The sequence below is a fragment of the Cnephaeus nilssonii genome (genome assembly GCF_951640355.1).
Source record: "Cnephaeus nilssonii genome assembly, chromosome: 6".
Taxonomy (NCBI): Eukaryota; Metazoa; Chordata; class Mammalia; order Chiroptera; family Vespertilionidae; genus Cnephaeus; species Cnephaeus nilssonii.
Genome location: NC_137077.1, coordinates 41773408 through 41791646, shown reverse-complemented (window position 1 = coordinate 41791646; position 18239 = coordinate 41773408). Strand labels below are relative to the sequence as shown.

At 42.3% G+C, this 18239-nt stretch overlaps 2 protein-coding genes across 9 annotated transcripts in view; one reads left to right on the top strand and one right to left on the bottom strand.

Annotated features, from left to right (window-relative positions):
- PPHLN1 (periphilin 1) overlaps positions 1-4362 on the bottom strand; it is a 108754-nt gene extending 104392 nt beyond the window's left edge. For 4 of the 8 annotated variants that reach the window (XM_079775616.1, XM_079775618.1, XM_079775620.1 and 1 more), the window contains exon 1: positions 4249-4362. In XM_079775616.1, the coding sequence (XP_079631742.1) occupies positions 4249-4330 (82 nt within the window). In that variant the 5' untranslated portion in view covers positions 4331-4362. Of the gene's footprint in view, positions 1-3345; positions 3621-4248 lie in introns of those variants that run through there. The other 4 variants (XM_079775617.1, XM_079775619.1, XM_079775621.1 and 1 more) reach the window with 2 other exon arrangements.
- Positions 4363-4417: 55 nt separating this feature from the next.
- Positions 4418-18031, top strand: ZCRB1 (zinc finger CCHC-type and RNA binding motif containing 1). Its single transcript, XM_079775625.1, has 8 exons — positions 4418-4550; positions 5685-5770; positions 7917-7945; positions 10387-10498; positions 10829-10936; positions 15198-15310; positions 15413-15488; positions 16288-18031. The coding sequence occupies exons 2-8, from the start codon at positions 5687-5689 to the stop codon at positions 16417-16419; spliced, it is 654 nt and encodes a 217-aa protein (XP_079631751.1). The 5' UTR covers positions 4418-4550; positions 5685-5686; the 3' UTR covers positions 16420-18031.
- The last annotated feature ends 208 nt before the right edge of the window (positions 18032-18239 follow it).

Here is an 18239-nt window from a genome sequence, read left to right as displayed (position 1 = left end):
CATAATACTATTTCAATTGAAAATGTTTAAAATTCCAGGCAACTAAATTAATTTTAGAACACTTATTTAAAGTTCGTGGGGGGAAAAATAACATTGATGCCAATTAAAATGATCAAAATATAGCAAAGTATCTACTATAATTAATCATTGTCCAGTGTTCAGAGAAAGATAAATGCAGAAAATAACAGAAGCTAAGAAAAGGGAAAGGAATTAGGGAAATAACATGTACATAAGAAAGTTGCAACTGACAAAAACAGAAGAAGCGTATTGCAAAGGAGTAGAAAATAGCCCTGCATAGGCAATCAATAAGCTTTCATTTCCTCCCCTGAAGTAGGTATTATTCCTCCCATTCCAGATAAAAACATGGAGGCTCTGAAAAGCTCAAATTCCAGAACCAAATGAAGCCTGGAATCAGACTCAGGTCTGTACGACTTTAAAGCCCACACCCTATCCATCATATTACACTGCTTCACAGCAAAACAGGAAAGGACAGAGAGAACAAATTCAAGGGCATTAAATGGCTCAACATACTAGAAAATTAGAGTTCACTGAAGGCTTATAAACCTGGAATAAGGTTGGGGCAAAATGTCATTCCAGAAGATTATCCTGGGAGTAAACAAGATCGATTAAGAGAGAGAGGTTAGCAGGCTCCAGGAGGCCGCTCCTCCAGCCACCTACAAGAGAACTGAGCTTTGCCAATGACTGTAAATCCAAATAAATACCCAGCTTTCTAAACCGCCTGTTGCCAACAGAAGCCCTAGAATGAACCCCTGGATTAAGGGGGCGGGGGGGGGGGGCATAGAGAAAAGGAGACCACTGACTGCTTCATAACGAATCATGTGACTTAAAACTGTGAAAGTAATGCATTCTCTACTAGTTTGACAAGTTACTTGACTTTTCAATGCTTTAAGGATACGTCTTTTATAAGACCCACCATACTGTATTTAAAAACTTATAATAGGAGAGTCTTGATTGTCCATTGTAGTTATCAAATAACTAAAATTACATGTTAGACAAAATACCAGATGTTTGCTTATATATAACTAGAGGCCCAGTGCACGAAATTCGCTATTTCCAGGGGGAATCAGTATGCGTCATAGCGACTGGTTGTTCCACCGTTTGGTCGATTTGCATATTAGCCTTTTATTATATAGGATATTTACAAATCTAAACAACCCGGCCTGCACCCTCTCCAATCCAGGACCCCTCGGGGGATGTCTGACTGCCGGTTTAGGCAGTTAGACATCCCTCTCACAATCCAGGACCACTGGCTCCTAACCACTCACCTGCCTGCCTGATTGCCCCTAACTGCTTCTGCCTGCCTGCCTGCCTGCCTGCCTGCCTGGTCGCCCCTAACGGCCTTCCCCTGCCAGCCTGGTCGCCCCCAACGTGCATACAGCTGGGGTCCCTCAGCCCGGCCTGTGCCCTCTCGCAATACGGGAACCTCAGGGGATGTCCTCGGGGGAGCAGGCCTAAGCCAGCAGTCAGACATCCTTAGCTCTGCTACGGAGGCAGGAGAGGCTCCCGCCACCGCTGCTGCACTTGCCAGCCGTGAGCCCAGCTCAGGGCTTCTGACAGAGTGGCACTCCCCCTGTGGGAGCCCACTGACCACCAGGGGGCAGCTCCTGCATTAAGCATCTGTTCCCTGGAAATCAGTATGCGTCATAGCGACTGGTTGTTCCACCGTTTGGTCGATTTGCGTATTAACCTTTTATTATATAGGATATTTACAAATCTAAATCTTATTTCATTATCTACATGGAAGTTAGAGTCTTAATTGGCCAGCCTTCTTCCAGTCTTTTACTCTCCATTTGACCCTTAAAAAAAGATAATCAATTCACTTTGCTAATACATCATTCATATCTGAAGTTTCCCTAATCAAGAATCCAAATAGGCCGAAACCGGTTTGGCTCAGTGGATAGAGCGTCGGCCTGCGGACTGAAAGGTCCCGGGTTCGATTCCGGTCAAGGGCATGTACCTTGGTTGCAGGCACATCCCCAGTAGGGGATGTGCAAGAGGCAGCTGATGGATGTTTCTCTCTCATCGATGTTTCTAACTCTCTATCCCTCTCACTTCCTCTCTGTAAAAAATCAATAAAATATATTTTAAAAAAAAAAAAAGAATGCAAATAGTTTCTTATTCTCTGCCCTCCATATGCCCCCTCTATCATTTCACTCAACCTCCAAAAGGATTATTAATGCCAGCCTCATCACCCTGCCACAGAAAATCACACACTAACCTGGAGTTGTTTGACATAGTTCCCAAACTGAAATACCTCTTTCCATTCTCTTATTCAACTTCCAACCATCCATCCAAGGCTCAGTTCAAAATCTATTAGTCTCCACAATGCCCACTTCTACACCCAACAACACTTAAAATAGAATCCAAACTGTTGACTGACAGGCCACACATGACTGATAGGCCCAAGTTTTGTGTTGTGGTGTTTTATCTTAAATAAAATTTTATCCCATTGACAAAACTTAAAAATGGGAGATATCACTTTAAAAATCAACAACTGTATTTCCAACTTTCCTTGAAAAAACTGGATGCTATGGCAACACTGGGATCACACAGTCACAATGAACTGTACCTGAGCAGCAGATGGCCCTTTTTGAACGGCTCTTAGATGTGAAGTCTGGAAATGACAGTCCACTGCCTGATTTATGTGACTGTACCTGTAGCACTGCAATCATTCCAAAAATACCTGACTGTCTATCAAGCACTAGACTTACAAAAAATACAGCCTCTCCCCCACAACCTACCTTAGTGGAAAAGGCAGAGAGACAAGCAATTAGGATACATGAGATAAGGGCTGTGATAAGGGAAGTAAAGGGCACTCAATGCATGGCTATGGTATCTAACTCTGTCTATGGGAAGTCAGGCAACACCCCTCAGAGAAAGTGACAGCTAAACTGATCTTTAGCAGTCACAGAAATTATCAAGAAAGAGATCAGGGGAAAACAAAATGCCAGAGACAGAGAAAAGAACCTTTGCCAAGACCCTGAGGGGAGACAAAGTATTTGAGAAAGTTAAATCAGTTCAATATGGCTACAGCCATCACCCAACCTCAAAAGCAGGTGTCAAAGAAAAGCTTAATTGAAAGGGCTGGAGGGAAAAGCCAAGTGTTAGTTCAAGTCAAGAGATGAAGTAGAATTTCCATAGTGACTGAACATGTAAGAGTTCGTTAAGCAGGGAACAGAGGTTTCAGAGGGCACAGCTGTGTTGAGAGATGAAATGTAGAGGAAAAAAGGAGAGAGAGGCAGTGATAGTCTAAACCAAGGGAGGGGAAGCACAAAGCAGCACGGGGATGCGGGTGTAGTAGCATAGAAGACCAAAGGGGCTTACATCTTGGGCGGTAACCAAGGATAACGGGGATGTGGAGCATGGTAGTTTTGGCTGGCCACAAGTTTGCCAAGAGAATTAGTCCCAGCGGTCCCCTGGTGGACGCGGAGGCATTCAGGCCTCTCAAAATGCAGCTGCGTCCTGGCTGGATTGCACTTCGGTCTCTCTGTAAGACATCGGCTTCAGTCCGGATTGTGCCGGCTCCAGGAAAGGCTCTGGGTTCCAGGCTGCTGCCACGCAGGCTCCCATGGAGTGGTTAGAGGCCTGGTCTGTGTGTGCTGGTGGGTAGAAGTTTAGTATAAACTACCTTGTATTATTTTCTGATTTTTCTGTAGGAATGATGGGCCTGTATACATCCTCTTAGAAAAAAAAAAAAAAAAAGTTGTGTGCCCATTATAGATTTACAGGAAGAAAAAAGGTGCCAAGAAGTTCAACATTTGTCCATACCAGTACTCAAGATGAGTCATTCCCAAATCCAAGTCTCCCCAACTAGATTAAGATATCCGCCAGGGGATATAAAATAAAAATAAAAATAAAAAGCCTGTTTTGCACTTTTTTGTAGCTCTCAAAAGTGCCTACTACCGAACTGGATACGTCGAACACATTCAGTAAAATTTACCGACTTCCTAACATTTCTGGCGTCATTGAAGTTACCTAGTTCAGTCCCGTTTTGCATATTAAGGCGCTCAAGAGACGCGAACTGTATCTCACACTTAACACTTTGCTTTTTTTCCAAACTCCACCGTGTCTGTCCACCCTCAACCGCAGAGGCAGAACTGCTCCCCGACTCACATGCAGCGGGAGACGCCAAGTCCCGCCACGGAAAGCGCCCGCCCGCCCGCCCGCCGCCACTCCCGCGAGGCCCCCCGGCCCCGGCCCCCGCTCACAAAGGGAAAACGCGCTCACCAACTCTGGGCCGCCGGGAGTCTCGGTGAGTGTGGTAGTCCGCTCGTCGCCGTTCTCGAGCAGGCACTTCCGGCGCGCGCATGACGTCAGCCAAGCGCCCGCCTCCGGGCCTGCGCCGGGGTCTAAAGTGAGCCGGGAAGAGGCTTTACCGGAGCTGCCTTCTCGTCCGCGGCGCCGGAACCTTCCCAGCCCCTGCGATGCCGAGGCCACTACGAGGGGCCAGGAGTCGTCGGGGTTGAGCGACTCCCCCCGGAGCCGAGGGCTCGCGCTCTTCCGATCGCCCGGGCCCGCCCCACTGGAAGGTAAACGCCTCCTCCGCCGCGGCCTTGCCTCCTGCCAGCCCCTCCCAGCCCCCGCTGCCGAAAAGGACGTGCCTTTTCTCCCGCCAGCCTTTTTATTCCTGGACCTTTACCGTTAGCTGCCTGCGCAGTTCTCGCCGGGACGGCTAACGCGTTCCAAATGGGAAACTTTTCAAAAGAGAGCTACCGCGGTTGAGTTTCTGAAGTTGTCTAAGTACGTTCCCCAGAGCATCTTGCCCAGTCCTGCGCGAATGGGCACGCCTTCGAATCAGTATTTTGCCGTTTGTGAGCGTTCGAAAGCCCCTTCTTAAAGATACACCACACACGCTTCTTAATTCGAAAATCTGACCGTGGTTGAGCCCGATAGAACTTTCAGGAAGTTTGCTGGACTTTATGTGCATCAAAATGTGGGGCTAAAACTTTCCTCTTAATGCCATTCCAGAGAAAAATATTAAGACAACCAGAAAGGTGCCCAACCAAAGTATTCGTGGAAATCCATGGCTTAAGTTCTTTCTGAGGTCCCAGGCTCTTTCTGCTGTGTGTGTATGCCAAGTATTATGCATATTTGAAAGCACTTTTTGCTCTTAGCTTTAGGGAAGATTAGTAATGTCAGAGTTTTTCTCTTTTTTTAATATATTTTTGATTTCAGAGAGGAAGGAAGAGGGAGAGAGAGAAACATCCATGATGAGAGAGAATCATTGATTGGCTGCCTCCTTCACACCCCCTACTAGGAATTGAGCCCGCCACCCAGGCATGTGCCCTTGACCAGAATCAACCGGGGACCCTTCAGTCCGAATGCCCATACTCTATCCACTGAGCCAAACCAGCTAGGGCCAGAGTTTTTCTCTTATCTGTTTAAAACGTACTTCATTCACACTATAGGCCAGCACTGAAAGGGTTAGTGTGAAGAATCCACTTGAAATAGGACCAGAAAACTCTGTACTAGTAAGTGGTGTCTGGAGAAAAGTAATTCCTTAATTCACCCAACTGGGAGTCATTATTAACTATTACTAAGAAGTAAGGAAGATGTCTGAATCTGGCATAATTAAATCAGTGATTGCTTGTATTTGGGTTTTACTTGGAATGAAGAACATCCTGGCTTAGATTGCTTTTGGATCTGTTTGTTTTCCTTTTTAGAAATGAGTGGTGGATTGGCCCCAAGTAAAAGCACAGTGTATGTATCCAACTTGCCCTTTTCCCTGACCAACAATGACTTATACCGGGTAAGTTTTATTAATAGTACTATTATCTTCTGAATTATCTATTTGAGAAACAGTTGTAGCTAAAGCAAACAGTTCTCCTTGGTAAAATTCGTAATAAGTACATTGCAATGCCTGTCCTGCAGATGGGTGGTTGAGAAAAACTGGAAGGAATGACATGAATCCTTTCTTCCAAGTGTGCCCTCTTTCTCTGTGCTACTTGAGGTAGATGTTAAGTAGAGAGATGCTGCACAGATAGTATATATTGCTTGATTAATTACTTAAGATAGTTTTAATCCCAAAGAACTGAGGAGAAAACTTTAGCTTCCTTCCTTGTTACAAAATAGAGACATTTCTGTATTTATTGAACACTTACTGTATGCTGAGCACTCTTAGAGATACTAGGAACACATCAACAAACAAAAACATGAAAAATCCCTCTTGGCATTCACAATAAAAGGGTAGACGATGTGAAATGTAAAAAAAGTCGAATGATGTTATTTGTTAAATACAAAGTTAATGCTAAGATGTTAGGTGCTAAGGAGAAAAAGCAGGAAAGGAGGGTTATTAAATGTTAGGTTTGGAATGGAGGTGAAATTTTACATGAGTGGTCTAAAACTTTATTGAGAAGGTGACTTTTCAAAAAAGACCTGAAGGAAGTAAAGGCAGCTGTCTAGGGAATAAGCATTTCAGGCACAGAGTAAATCAAGTGAAGAGAAGAGGAGGAGCTATCAGAGGTAAGCCCATGCAGGGATGCCTTATAGGGCCTACACAGATAATGGTAAAGACTCTGAGTGAAATGAGAAGCCTTTTGAAAGTGTTATATGGAAAGCTGTCTCTATTGGCCTTCAGAATTCAGTGTGGCTACACAGCAATCCAGTTATATCACATTCCAGCATTATACAAGTTACTCATAGGACTCAAAACTTATCTTCATTGATTGCATATATTAGTGTATTCAAAAACACTTTTCTAAGAAGCAATACATCATAAGAACTATCTATATAGACTGAGTGGCCAGATTATGATCTCTGAACGCATAATAATCTGGCCACAGTGTATATCCTATATAATCCTATATAATAAAAGGCTAATATGCAACTTGTCCCCTCAACCAGGAGTTCGACCAGCAGGCAGGCCGGCCAACCACCCATGTCCCCTCCCCCTGGGCAGGCTGGTCGGACCCCACCCATGCACGAATTCATGCACCGGGCCTCTAATATACATATACACACACGCGCACACACACGCACACACACACAGAGTGGCCAGATTATTATGCGTTCAGAGATCATAATAATCTGGCCACTCAGTGTATATAAAAGGCTAATATGCAAAGTGTCCCCTCAGGAGATCGACCGGGAGTTTGATAGCTCACTTTGACAAGTGCTGACCTCCAGGGGGAAGCGTAGAACGAAGAAAGGCCCTGGCTGGTAGCCAGAAGGCCCTAATTGGCCCTGATGGCCAGACAGGCCTAAGGACTCTACCTGTACTCTTTTGAGAAACTAATTTTCCATTTGCATGAACTTCCTGCACCAGGCCTCTAGTTACTATATAAGTATTGGCTGAAGCAATAAGTGAAATTGTGAGATTGCTTAGGGTGAAGATGTAGAAGTAAAAGAGAAGAAAGGGCCAACTATAAAGTTTCACCAACACATTAAGGGGGGCAGAAAGAGATTTGGGGAATGGAGCTTTCTTGTTTTATGTTTTGTTTTATAAGCAATCTAAGGATCTGTCTTCTGAAACAGTGATTGCTTAATTGGGTGGGAGCAGGCTGGGAATCATGATGTTGGGAATACTGTGCAACATTGTCATTTGAAATACAAGGATTCTCTGGAACTGTGGTGGAGTTGATAGTTGCCATAGATATACCACAGTAACACAGCAACTGTATAATGTGTGTGCCTTCAATCTACCACACCTGAAGAGTGGGTTTTTTCCTCTGTATGTACTCGTTTGTCAGAAATTTAGAAACAGACAGATACCTGGACTCCAATAACAAAATTAAAAATATTATTCTAGTCACTAAAAAAATTTATCTTACAGACTAAAGGCTAAAATTTTTCATAAACTATAACAAAATGTGGCAAGTGTATACAACCTGAAAATTTAATGTTTTTGTGTGATTTTTAAATTAAATTGTAAATTGCTATGTGGTATTTTGTTTCAGATATTTTCCAAGTATGGCAAAGTTGTAAAGTAAGTATTCACATAAAATTTTGAAAGTTCATTTAAAAGTTTATCTTAATTTACTTCTCCATTTTTAATGGTAGTCAATTAACTGTATTTTATAAAACAAATTTTTGATATAACAAACTAAATAAAGATACTATTGTTAACATTTTTACATATATATGTCATTTTTCTATGTATGTAAACATGTATAAACAATTTTCTTGAAAGACAATTAAATTCTGACAACTGCCTTTTAAGGTAAATACTATTATTATCCTGGTATTATTATAAATGACAAGCTGAAGCACACAGTAAAACTAAAATGATATTGATAGTTTGTGGTGGAGACTATTTAAATCCAACAGTTTGATTCCAGAGCCTACTCCCTTAACTGTACCATTACCTTTTCTTGTTTTGTCCCTGTCTGTCAGAATCTCCAAATGAATTTCCATACAAATATATAACTAAGAGAATGCTATGAAGTTAAAGACACAGAGTTATAAGCACCCATGACAGGGAAGACCTGATTTAGTCTAGATAGTAAGGGTAGAGTTACCTAAGTCAGGATCCATTGAGTTGAAAACTAAAGACCGAGTAAGAGTTAAGTAGGCAAAGCAAATGGAAGAAACATTTTCAGTAGAGGAAACTGCTTGTGCAAAGGCCCTGTGGCAAGAGAAAATAAAGTGACATCATGAAACAGAGAAAGCCAATATGACTAGAGGTGAGTGAACAAGAGGGAGAAACGTTAAGTCCAGAGATAGAAGCAGGTTCCTAATCTTGCTTTTTGGCCATGTTACAAGATACTTGGTTTTCATCCTAAGAACAACAGGAATCCACTAAAGAGTTTTAAATGAGGGAATGACATTGTTTTACTGCCTTTATATTATCAATATTTAGTGCCTGGACTTGCAGCTAATTGAGTAACTGAATGACAACATGAATAAACAAATAGATGTACTCTTTTGAGAAACTAATTTTCCATTTGCATCTATCTTTTTGTTTTAACATATTGAGCTAGGCTTAATAGAAACAACCATAAAGAAGTTTTTATTATAATACACTAGAGGCCCAATGCACGAAAATTCATGAAAGAGTAGAGCTTCCTTCTCCCAGCTGCTGGCACCGGCTATCTTCTGGCACCAGGGACCCAGGCTTCCCTCTGGCTGCCAGCAAGCACCTGAGATCCAGGCTGGCTTCCCTAGGGCCGCCTGCAGGCACCTAGGACCCGGGCTGCTTGCCTCCTCCAGCCACCAGCAAGCACCCGGGACCCAGGCTGGCTTCCCTCCGCCCCAGCTTTCTCAGGAAGGACGTCTGGAAGACGTCCAGTCTAATTAGCATGTTACCCTTTTATTATTATAGATGAGATGAGGCATGGTTTTTACATAACTAGATTTCTGTAGAGGCTAGCAGAAAGATGGAGAAAGTATTTCTAGTTAAAGAAAATAGTGTGCCGGGCCAGCACAGCCAAGGGTTCGGCGAGCCTGATAGTGGGCGGTGAAGGATTGAAGACAGACAAAGAATAACCTGGGTCTAGGTGGATCTTCTGTGCCTGGCTAAGGCCACAAAGAGAGATCCAGATGGCAAGCTGAGCCTTTATTTTATAGCCAAAGGTAGTGGTCACCATAGTTACAATGTTCTTTTGAGTTTCACTTGTTTTGGCAACACTTGCTGCATCTCCCACAGCCCATTTGCTACCCAGATAAGATCTAGGGATTGTCATAAGATCAAGCTTAATTATGCTAAGAGGGCTGTGCCCTCTAAGCTGGGACTTGTTTGTGGCTTTGCCAACAGGTCAGTCTCGAGGCTTAACCCTATAGCCACTCCGTACAAAATAGTTCACCTTATACTCTATCCCAGCCTTGGAATCTGCCATTTCTCCAAAGAGCCCTGTTGAACATTGTCTTTTAAACTATATTTAATGACAAAAAGGACTCAGAATGTGAAAGGGATCAGGAGAAAGAGCAGACTCTACTCTTATCACTTAGGTACTTTGGGTGGTATGGCTAAGAACCACAGAGCTGGAGAGTCTTTAAAAGAATTTTAAGAATGTAGTTAGAGTCTAAAACCTAGAAAAAAATAAGTAATTTTACTTTTTGTGTTAAGAGAATACTTTGTTTTGTTTTTTTCTACAAAACTTAGTAGAGAAGAGGAATTAGGCTGAGTCTTCAAGATTCCATTGTCTCTGTAATCTCTGCTTCATCCTTAAGCCTCTGATTACAGTTTGATTTATCAGACACTCCTAATCATACATGTGTTCACTAGTTAAATCATTATCATACTTTCTTATTTCCATTCTTGATATCCCATAACTTTGCAGAGATAAGCTATTTGTCAAATGTATTCATTTCTCTTACTCTGTAAATGTTTTATTAACCCTTTTTGAATACTGGTGTCTTCCAAGTTATTAATATCTGTTTTATTTATTGCTGCCTCATTATTTTTAATTATTTGTTTATGCTTTTAAGGGTTACTATAATGAAAGATAAAGATACCAGGAAGAGTAAAGGTGTTGCATTTATTTTGTTTTTGGATAAAGACTCTGCACAAAATTGTACCAGGGCAATAAACAACAAACAGGTAAGCCTTTCATTCCCAGTAAGGTTTTTAACCCAAAAGGCTTTGTGCTCATCCAGGCCAAAAATATGGGGATATAGTGGGTGATCAAGTCTGACAGGTATCAGTAGGTTCTAAGGTTATTTAACTTGTGGAAAGGAAAAGATGCCAAAACTGTACTGGGTTCCCAAAACATTGGTAGAATAAGGAAGTAAGAGTCTATTCTACAGAACAGAATTTTTCACATCTAAGTAGTCAATTGCTAAAATAATCTAAAAAATAAAATGGAATTGAAGGTTTCAGGAAATGGGATCAGTGAATACATCTTCTGCACTTACATTTTCTCTGGTTTAGTTATTTGGTAGAGTGATAAAAGCAAGCATTGCTATTGACAATGGAAGAGCAGCTGAGTTCATCCGAAGACGAAACTACTTTGATAAATCTAAGTGTTATGAATGTGGGGTGAGTATACCTAAAACTTAATGTAATTTTCTGTAGTTTACAGTACTTTCACACTAGTGTTTTATTTGTGCTCTTCTAAACTTCTGGATGGCTAAAACCAGGATATGAAAGTTGTTTTAATTTGGGACTCTACTCATCTAAGCAAACTCAATTGAAATGGAGTATGTAAAGGTAACCTGAGTTAGGTGATACAAAGTGACATTTTCTCCAGTTTCTAAATCTTTGAAAACTGTTAGGTTAAAAAGTATTGACTAATTACTTATATTAGTGTGGAATCCCTTGTCAGTCCCACGTGTTTCAGGGTTCCCGTTCAGGTCCAGTTTCTGGAGAAGGCCGAAATCAAAATGAAAAGAAGCTAGGAAAGAATCAATTTGGGTAAATGGGGGGCCAGGCGGGAGCCCACCTCTAGTGGGAGGACTACTGCGTGCTCTGGCCTTTGCCATCCCTTTTATTGGGGTTCTGAGATACACCCATATCCTTTAGGCAGGAAATTCCAATAATAGACAATCAGCAAAAATTTACATATGATTAACAGGTGAGAGTTGCTTTAACTACCAATGTCTCAACTAAACAATGAGTGACTAGCTCTGACCATTCAGAGCGATTAAGGTTGACCAAAGCATTCCGGATTCCCTTTTCACATTTAACTTCCAATATCTCAATGTTAGGTTTCCGGCATGTTAGTGTCTTGAAAGATTTTAATGACCCATAAATATTTATGTTAATAGGATATTGCCTGTTTCTATAATATTTTGCCAATTTAGTGTCTGCCCCCTGGTGGTCAGTGCGCATCATAGCAACTGGTCGACTGATCATTCCAGTCATTCTGGTTGTTTGGTCTTACCGATAACTTAGGCTTTTATGTATATACTAGAGGCCCGGTGCACGAAATTCGTGCACAGGATGGGAGGGGTGTCCCTCAGCCCAGCCTGCACCCTCTCCAATCTGGGACTCCTCGAGGGATGTCCGACTGCCAGTTTAGGCCCAATCCTGGTGGGATCAGGGATCAGGAGAATTGTACCAGGGCAATAAACAACAAAAAGGTAAGCCTTTCATTCCCGGTAAGGTTTTTAACCCAAAAGGCTTTGTGCTCATCCAGGCCAAAAATATGGGGATGTAGTGGGTGGGATCGGGCCTAAACGGGCAGTCAGACATCCCTCTCACAATCCAGGACTGCTGGCTCCCAACTGCTCTCCTGCCTGCCTTCCTGATTGCCCCTAACCACTTCTGCCTGCCAGCCTGATCACCCCCTAACCACTCCCCTGCCTGCCTGTTTGCCCCCAACTTCCCTCCTCTGCAGGCCTGGTCACCCCTAACTGCCCTCCCCAGCAGGTCTGGGTCCCCCCAACTGCTCTCCCCTACAGGCCTGAGTCCCTCCCAATTGCCCTTCCCTGCAAGCCTGTTCGCCCCAACTTCCCTCCTCTGCCGGCTTGGTCACTCCTAACTGCCCTCCCCTACAGGCTTGATCGCCCACAAATGCCCTCCCTTGCAGGCCTGGTCCCTCCCAACTGCCCTCCCCTGCTGGCCTGATCGCCCACAACTGTCCTCCCTTGCAGGCCTGGTCCCTCCCAACTGCCTTCCCCTGCTGGCCATCTTGTGGTGGCCATCTTGTGTCCACATGGGGGCAACCATCTTGTGTGTTGGAGTGATGGTCAATCTACATATTACTCTTTTATTAGATAGGATAGAGGCCTGGAACACGGGTGGGGGCTGGCTGGTTTGCCCTGAAGGGTGTCCTGGATCAGAATGGGGGTTCCCTTGGGGTGTGGGGTGGCCTGGGCGAGGGGCCTGTGGTGGTTTGCAGGCCAGCCATGCCTCCTGGTGACCCAAGCGAAAGCCCTGGTATCTGGGGTTTATTTATCTTCTACAATTGAAACTTTGTAGCCTGGAGCGGAGCCAAGCCTTCTGTTTGGATTTATGTATCTTCTATAATTGAAACTTTGTAGCCTTAAGCCGAGGCCTGGGCCGGCCAGTGTGTGCAGAAAGCTTGGCTTCCTCCATTGCCGAGGGCAACCCTAGCCTCCTACTCTTTCCAGCTCCGTGGCTGCTGCCATTTCTGTTTGGATTTATATATCTTCTATCATTGAACCTTTGTAGCCTTGAGTGGAGGCCTAAGCCGGCAAGGGCAGGCGGAAAGCTTGGCTTCCTCCATTGCCAGGGAAACCCAAGCGTCTCTCTTGCTCTCTGTGGCCATAGCCATCTTGGTTGGGTTTATTTGCATATTCGCTCCTGATTGGCTGGTGGGCGTGGCTTGTGGGTAGAGCGGAGTGATGGTTAACTTGCATATTACTCTTTTATTAGATAGGACTAGTGGCCCGGTGCACGAAATTAGTGCATGGGGGGATCCCTCAGCCTGGCCTGCACCCTCTCCAATCTGGGACCCCTTGGGGGATGTCCGACTGCCGGTTTAGGCCCGATCCCGGCAGTCAGACATCCCTCTCATAATCCGGGACTGCTGGCTTCTAACCGCTCACCTGCCTGCCTGCCTGCCTGATTGCCCCTAACCAATCTGCCTGCCAGCCTGCTCGCCCCCATCTGCCCCCCACCCCACCAGCATGCTCGCCCCCAACTGCCCCCCCCTGCCAGTCTGCTTGCCCCCAACTGTCCCCCCTGCCTATCTGCTCACCCCCACTGCCCCCCCACCGGCCTAATCACCCACAACTGCCATCCCATCCTGGCCTGATCACCCACAACTGCCCTCCCCTCTTGGCCTCTAACTGCCTCTACCTCAGCCCCGCCACCATGGCTTTGTCCAGAAGAATGTCCAGAAGGTCTCCTTGAAGGTCTCCCAGTCTAATTAGCATAGTACCCTTTTATTAGTACAGATAGAGGCCTGGTGCATGGGTGGGGGGTGGCTGATTTGCCCTGAAGGGTGTTCCAGATCAGGGTGGGGGTTCCCTTGGGGGACCGGGTGGCCTGGGCTAGGGGCGGGGGCAGTTTGCAGGCCAGCCACACCCCCATGAGGTGAGGGTCCCCACTGGGGGGGCGTGGCCAGCCTGGGTGAGGGGCTGAGGGCCATTTTCAGGCTGGCCACACCCTCTTCAGAATGGGGGTCCCTGCTGGGGGCCCTGGCCAGCCTGGGTGAGGGGCTGATGGCTCTTTGCAGGCTTGCCACGCCCCCCAGCAGGGACCCACGCCCCAATGGTGGCGTGGCCAGCCTGGGTGAGGGGCTGAGGGCCGTTTGCAGGTCCTCCCTCAGTGGCTGGCCTGGGCGACCCAAGCCTCCTGCGCTCTCTGGCCTGCTCCATGGCCACCGCCCACAGGCCCCTCCTTTGGTGGCTGGCCCAGGCGGGTGAGAAGCTTGGCTTCCTCTGTCACCGGGGGCAACCCAAGCCTCCTGGCCGCTCCAGCTGGCTCCGTGACCGCTGCCATCTTTGTCCTGCTAATTTGCATATTCCCTCCTGATTGGCTGTGGTCATCGCAGAATGATGGTCAATTACCATATTACTCTTTTATTAGATAGGATAGATGGTTAGTCTAACACTGTCAAATATGAATACAATGCAAGCCACAAATGTAATTTTAAATTTTCTAGTAGCCACATTGAAAAAGAAATAAAATTTAAATCTTTTACTTAACCCAATATACTGTATCTAAAATGTAAAATATTATCATTTGAACTATTATAATTAATATGTTTTAAAATTAAGATATTTTACATTCTTTTTTCTTATTGTCTTCAAAATCTTGTATATATTTTACCCTTATAATGCACATCAATTTAAACAGGTTCTCACTAACCACTAAAGAATTATGGCTAGTGGTTACCATAATTGGACAGTGCAGGGATAGTCTAGATATGAAAGAAACAAAATGAAGTTAATTAATAGGAAAAGTGAGGAAACTAAATTTGATTTTGAAACATAATTTTAAGCAATATCTTGGGAGTTAGGAGTAGTTTTGTCCCAATTTTATCAAATAATAACTTAAAATGTTTACATCAAGGTAGATAGTCCATTTAAATTTTGAGTTTTTTAGCTTGTATTTAAAATGTTTGGAGGAAGAAAACTTATTTTACTCTTAGCTCTTTGTGGACTTATAAAATACTTCCTTATTGTTAAAATAGTTTATTAGGAGTTAAAATTTCCTTCTAAATATTAATGGGTTTTGTTAATTTCTTCATGTATGTTCCCAGTGTGACTATATCTTTTTTTATTTTTTTAAGTTCTAACACCTTTTAGTCTTTGGGTACCAGGCAAGTTTCTATTAATAACACAACAAATATAATATTTTTCCTTTCCTTCTTAATGGGAAACAAAAGGAAAGTGGACACTTAAGTTATGCCTGTCCTAAAAATATGCTTGGAGAACGTGAACCTCCAAAGAAGAAAGAGAAAAAGAAAAAAAAGAAAATTCCTGAACCAGAAGAAGAAATGTATGTATATCCACTCTTACTACCGTAAATACATTATAGTGTTGCTTCAGTCTTTTTACTATTGGTTAAATGCATTCTGATTTTTTTTTTTTTTTAATTTAGTGAAGAAGTAGAGGAAAGTGAAGATGAAGGAGAAGATCCTGCTCTTGACAGCCTCAGTCAGGCCATAGCTTTCCAGGTACTAAGTAGTTATTTTAAAAGGCACCATGCCGTAGCAGCCTTGGGTTAACAGTTTTATATTCCTTGCTAACTTTATTAATCATCTCCTCGTCGTGGCAACCTGTCTTTCCCCTTCTCCTCCTAAACTTCAGGAGACTGGCTGCTTTTCTAAGGTCTTTACAAACAGTATGATAGAAAAATTTCTATTGGCTCTTAGATTTTAAGGGCTCTATAACACTTTTAATATCATATAATTTGTTTTCATTATAGAATTGAACAGAACTATTTTATTAAAGTGAGTTTAGCCCAACAGAAGAGATTTTATTAAAGATATTGAAAAGATATCTTTGAAAGAAGCTTCGCTTTAAAACAAAACCAAAAACATATCTTTGACCACTAAAGACCCTAATACAAATATATGAAACATTTTTTTCAAGAAGGATACATAATCCTAATTTTTATATAACCAGATATTTTGTTTGAATGTAGTTGACAAATGGTAAATGTATATGTCAATTTACTTTTCCTTTTAGTAACTAATTTCATATTTTATAATTCCCACCTTCAGCAGGAATGGAAAGTAGGCTTCATTTACTGTGCCTGTTAATTAGTAGAAATTGCCTAAAATAATTTTGAGTAACATGGTGAAACTGGAATATATTGAGAGTGAGGGAGGAGCATCCTGATGGAGTAGAATTGTTTGCATGGACTGCAAGGGTGGGAAGTGTTGGCACGTGTGGTGTGTTTTTGCATTGTTTTAAATTAATGTACCATAAATAATATTAAACAGGTTCCTGGTTTTGTTTGTTTTCTTACAGCAAGCCAGAATTGAAGAAGAACAAAGAAAGTGGAAACCCAGTTCAGAGGGTCCCTCAACCTCTGATGATTCAAGACGCCCAAGGATAAAGAAAAGCACATATTTCAGTGATGAGGAAGAACTTAGTGATTAAAATTATATTTATTATGTAAATATTAAAAAAAATTTTTTAATCTTAGAGTACCAATTTCAATTGGGACTGAAGATTGTTTTTAGAATGTGATCATACAAATACTTAATGCCAAATAATTTTTTACTATAAAATAGTTTACCCTGGCCAGACAGCTTAGTTGGTTAAAGCGACATCCCAATACACCAAAGTTGCGGGTTCAGTCCCCAATCAGGGCACATATAAGAATCAATCAATATATGCATAAAAAAGTGGAACAACAGCCTGGCTGGTGTGGCTCAGTGGTTGAGCATCGACCTAGGAACCAAGGAGGTCACAGTACGATTCCAGGTCAGGACATATGCCCAGGATACGGGCTCAATCCCCAGTGTGAGGCTTGCAAGAGGCAGCCAGTCAATTCTCTCTCATCATTGATATTTCTATCTCTGTTTCTCTTTCTCTTAAATCAATAAATACTTTTTAAATTACTATAAAATAGATATTGAAAAGAAATTTTAAAGTATCATGCTTCTATCTTGCCGTAGCAGAGTGTTAATAATAAAGATTTGTTAATAACCATTAATCTTAAAAATAGTATATTTGAATAAAAAAGAGAACAATATATAATAATGCTATTGTCATCCCAAGAAATAAGGTATATATTAAAAAGATTTGTTTGAGGGTTTATTAAAAAATATATTAGTCTTGATTAGTTTACATGAGGACTTTTAAAATAAATTTCACCAGCAAGGAAAAAACCTTGCCGAAACCGGTTTGACTCAGTGGATAGAGCGTCGGCCTGCGGACTGAAGGGTCCCAGGTTTGATTCCGGTCAAGGGCATGTACCTTGGTTGCAGGCACATCCCCAGTAGGAGGTGTGCAGGAGGCAGCTGATCGATGTCTCTCTCATCGATGTTTCCAACTCTCTATCCCTCTCCCTTCCTCTCTGTAAAAAATCAATAAAATATATATTTTTTTAAAAAAAGAAAAAAGCCTTCATAAAGACTGGAAAAGTTGAATGATTTATTGTTATTGAATATTTTAAATTTTTTCAAGAGAATTTTGTTTTTAATAGGGGTGTTTGTCACCTTATTTCTTATAGCTAGATCCCAATCTGGATACATTGTAATTTCCCCTAAAATATAAAGTAGCTCTAAAATGCTTATCACCAAACAGCATTAATTTACCTTGCCTTTGGGACCCAAGTTCCATTCCCCAAAAGCAGCTAACTTAACGTGTTTCTTTTCATATGTACATATATTTTCCTAAATAAGATGCATATATTTTTTCACTTAATTCATAAAGGGATAGAGGATTTTTCCATCTTCTATACTCCCCACTGCCTTCCTCCATTTCTCAGTATGGTTATGTTAAAATTGTTGATTAAGTCCATTTTTATTTTATGACCGTGTAAATACTGTTCACTTCTGAGCTAACAAGTGTGCTGTTATATTTTTGCAGAGTTAATTATTGTCTCATTTTTTATGTATTATATATCTTTTATTTATGACAATCTGCCCATACCTTCTGCAGATAGTTATATGGGAATGGGATTATGGAGCCTTTAATTTTCTACTTTTGTATATTTCTATAGTGTTTGAATGCTCTTAAAAAGAACACCCACTTACTAGTTTTCTTAAATTACTAAAAGCAATAAAAATATTTCCACTTTGAAAACTACACAGGCAATGAAAGTGTTAACCGCTTGCCAGCAAAGAATCTAGATTGCAATGAGGTAAGTGTGCATATATGTGGAACACAACAGTGATCATGAAATATGTAGGCATTAAGATGGATGAATAGTAAAACCTTGGCTACCATATCTAGAGAAGTCTTAAAGTACT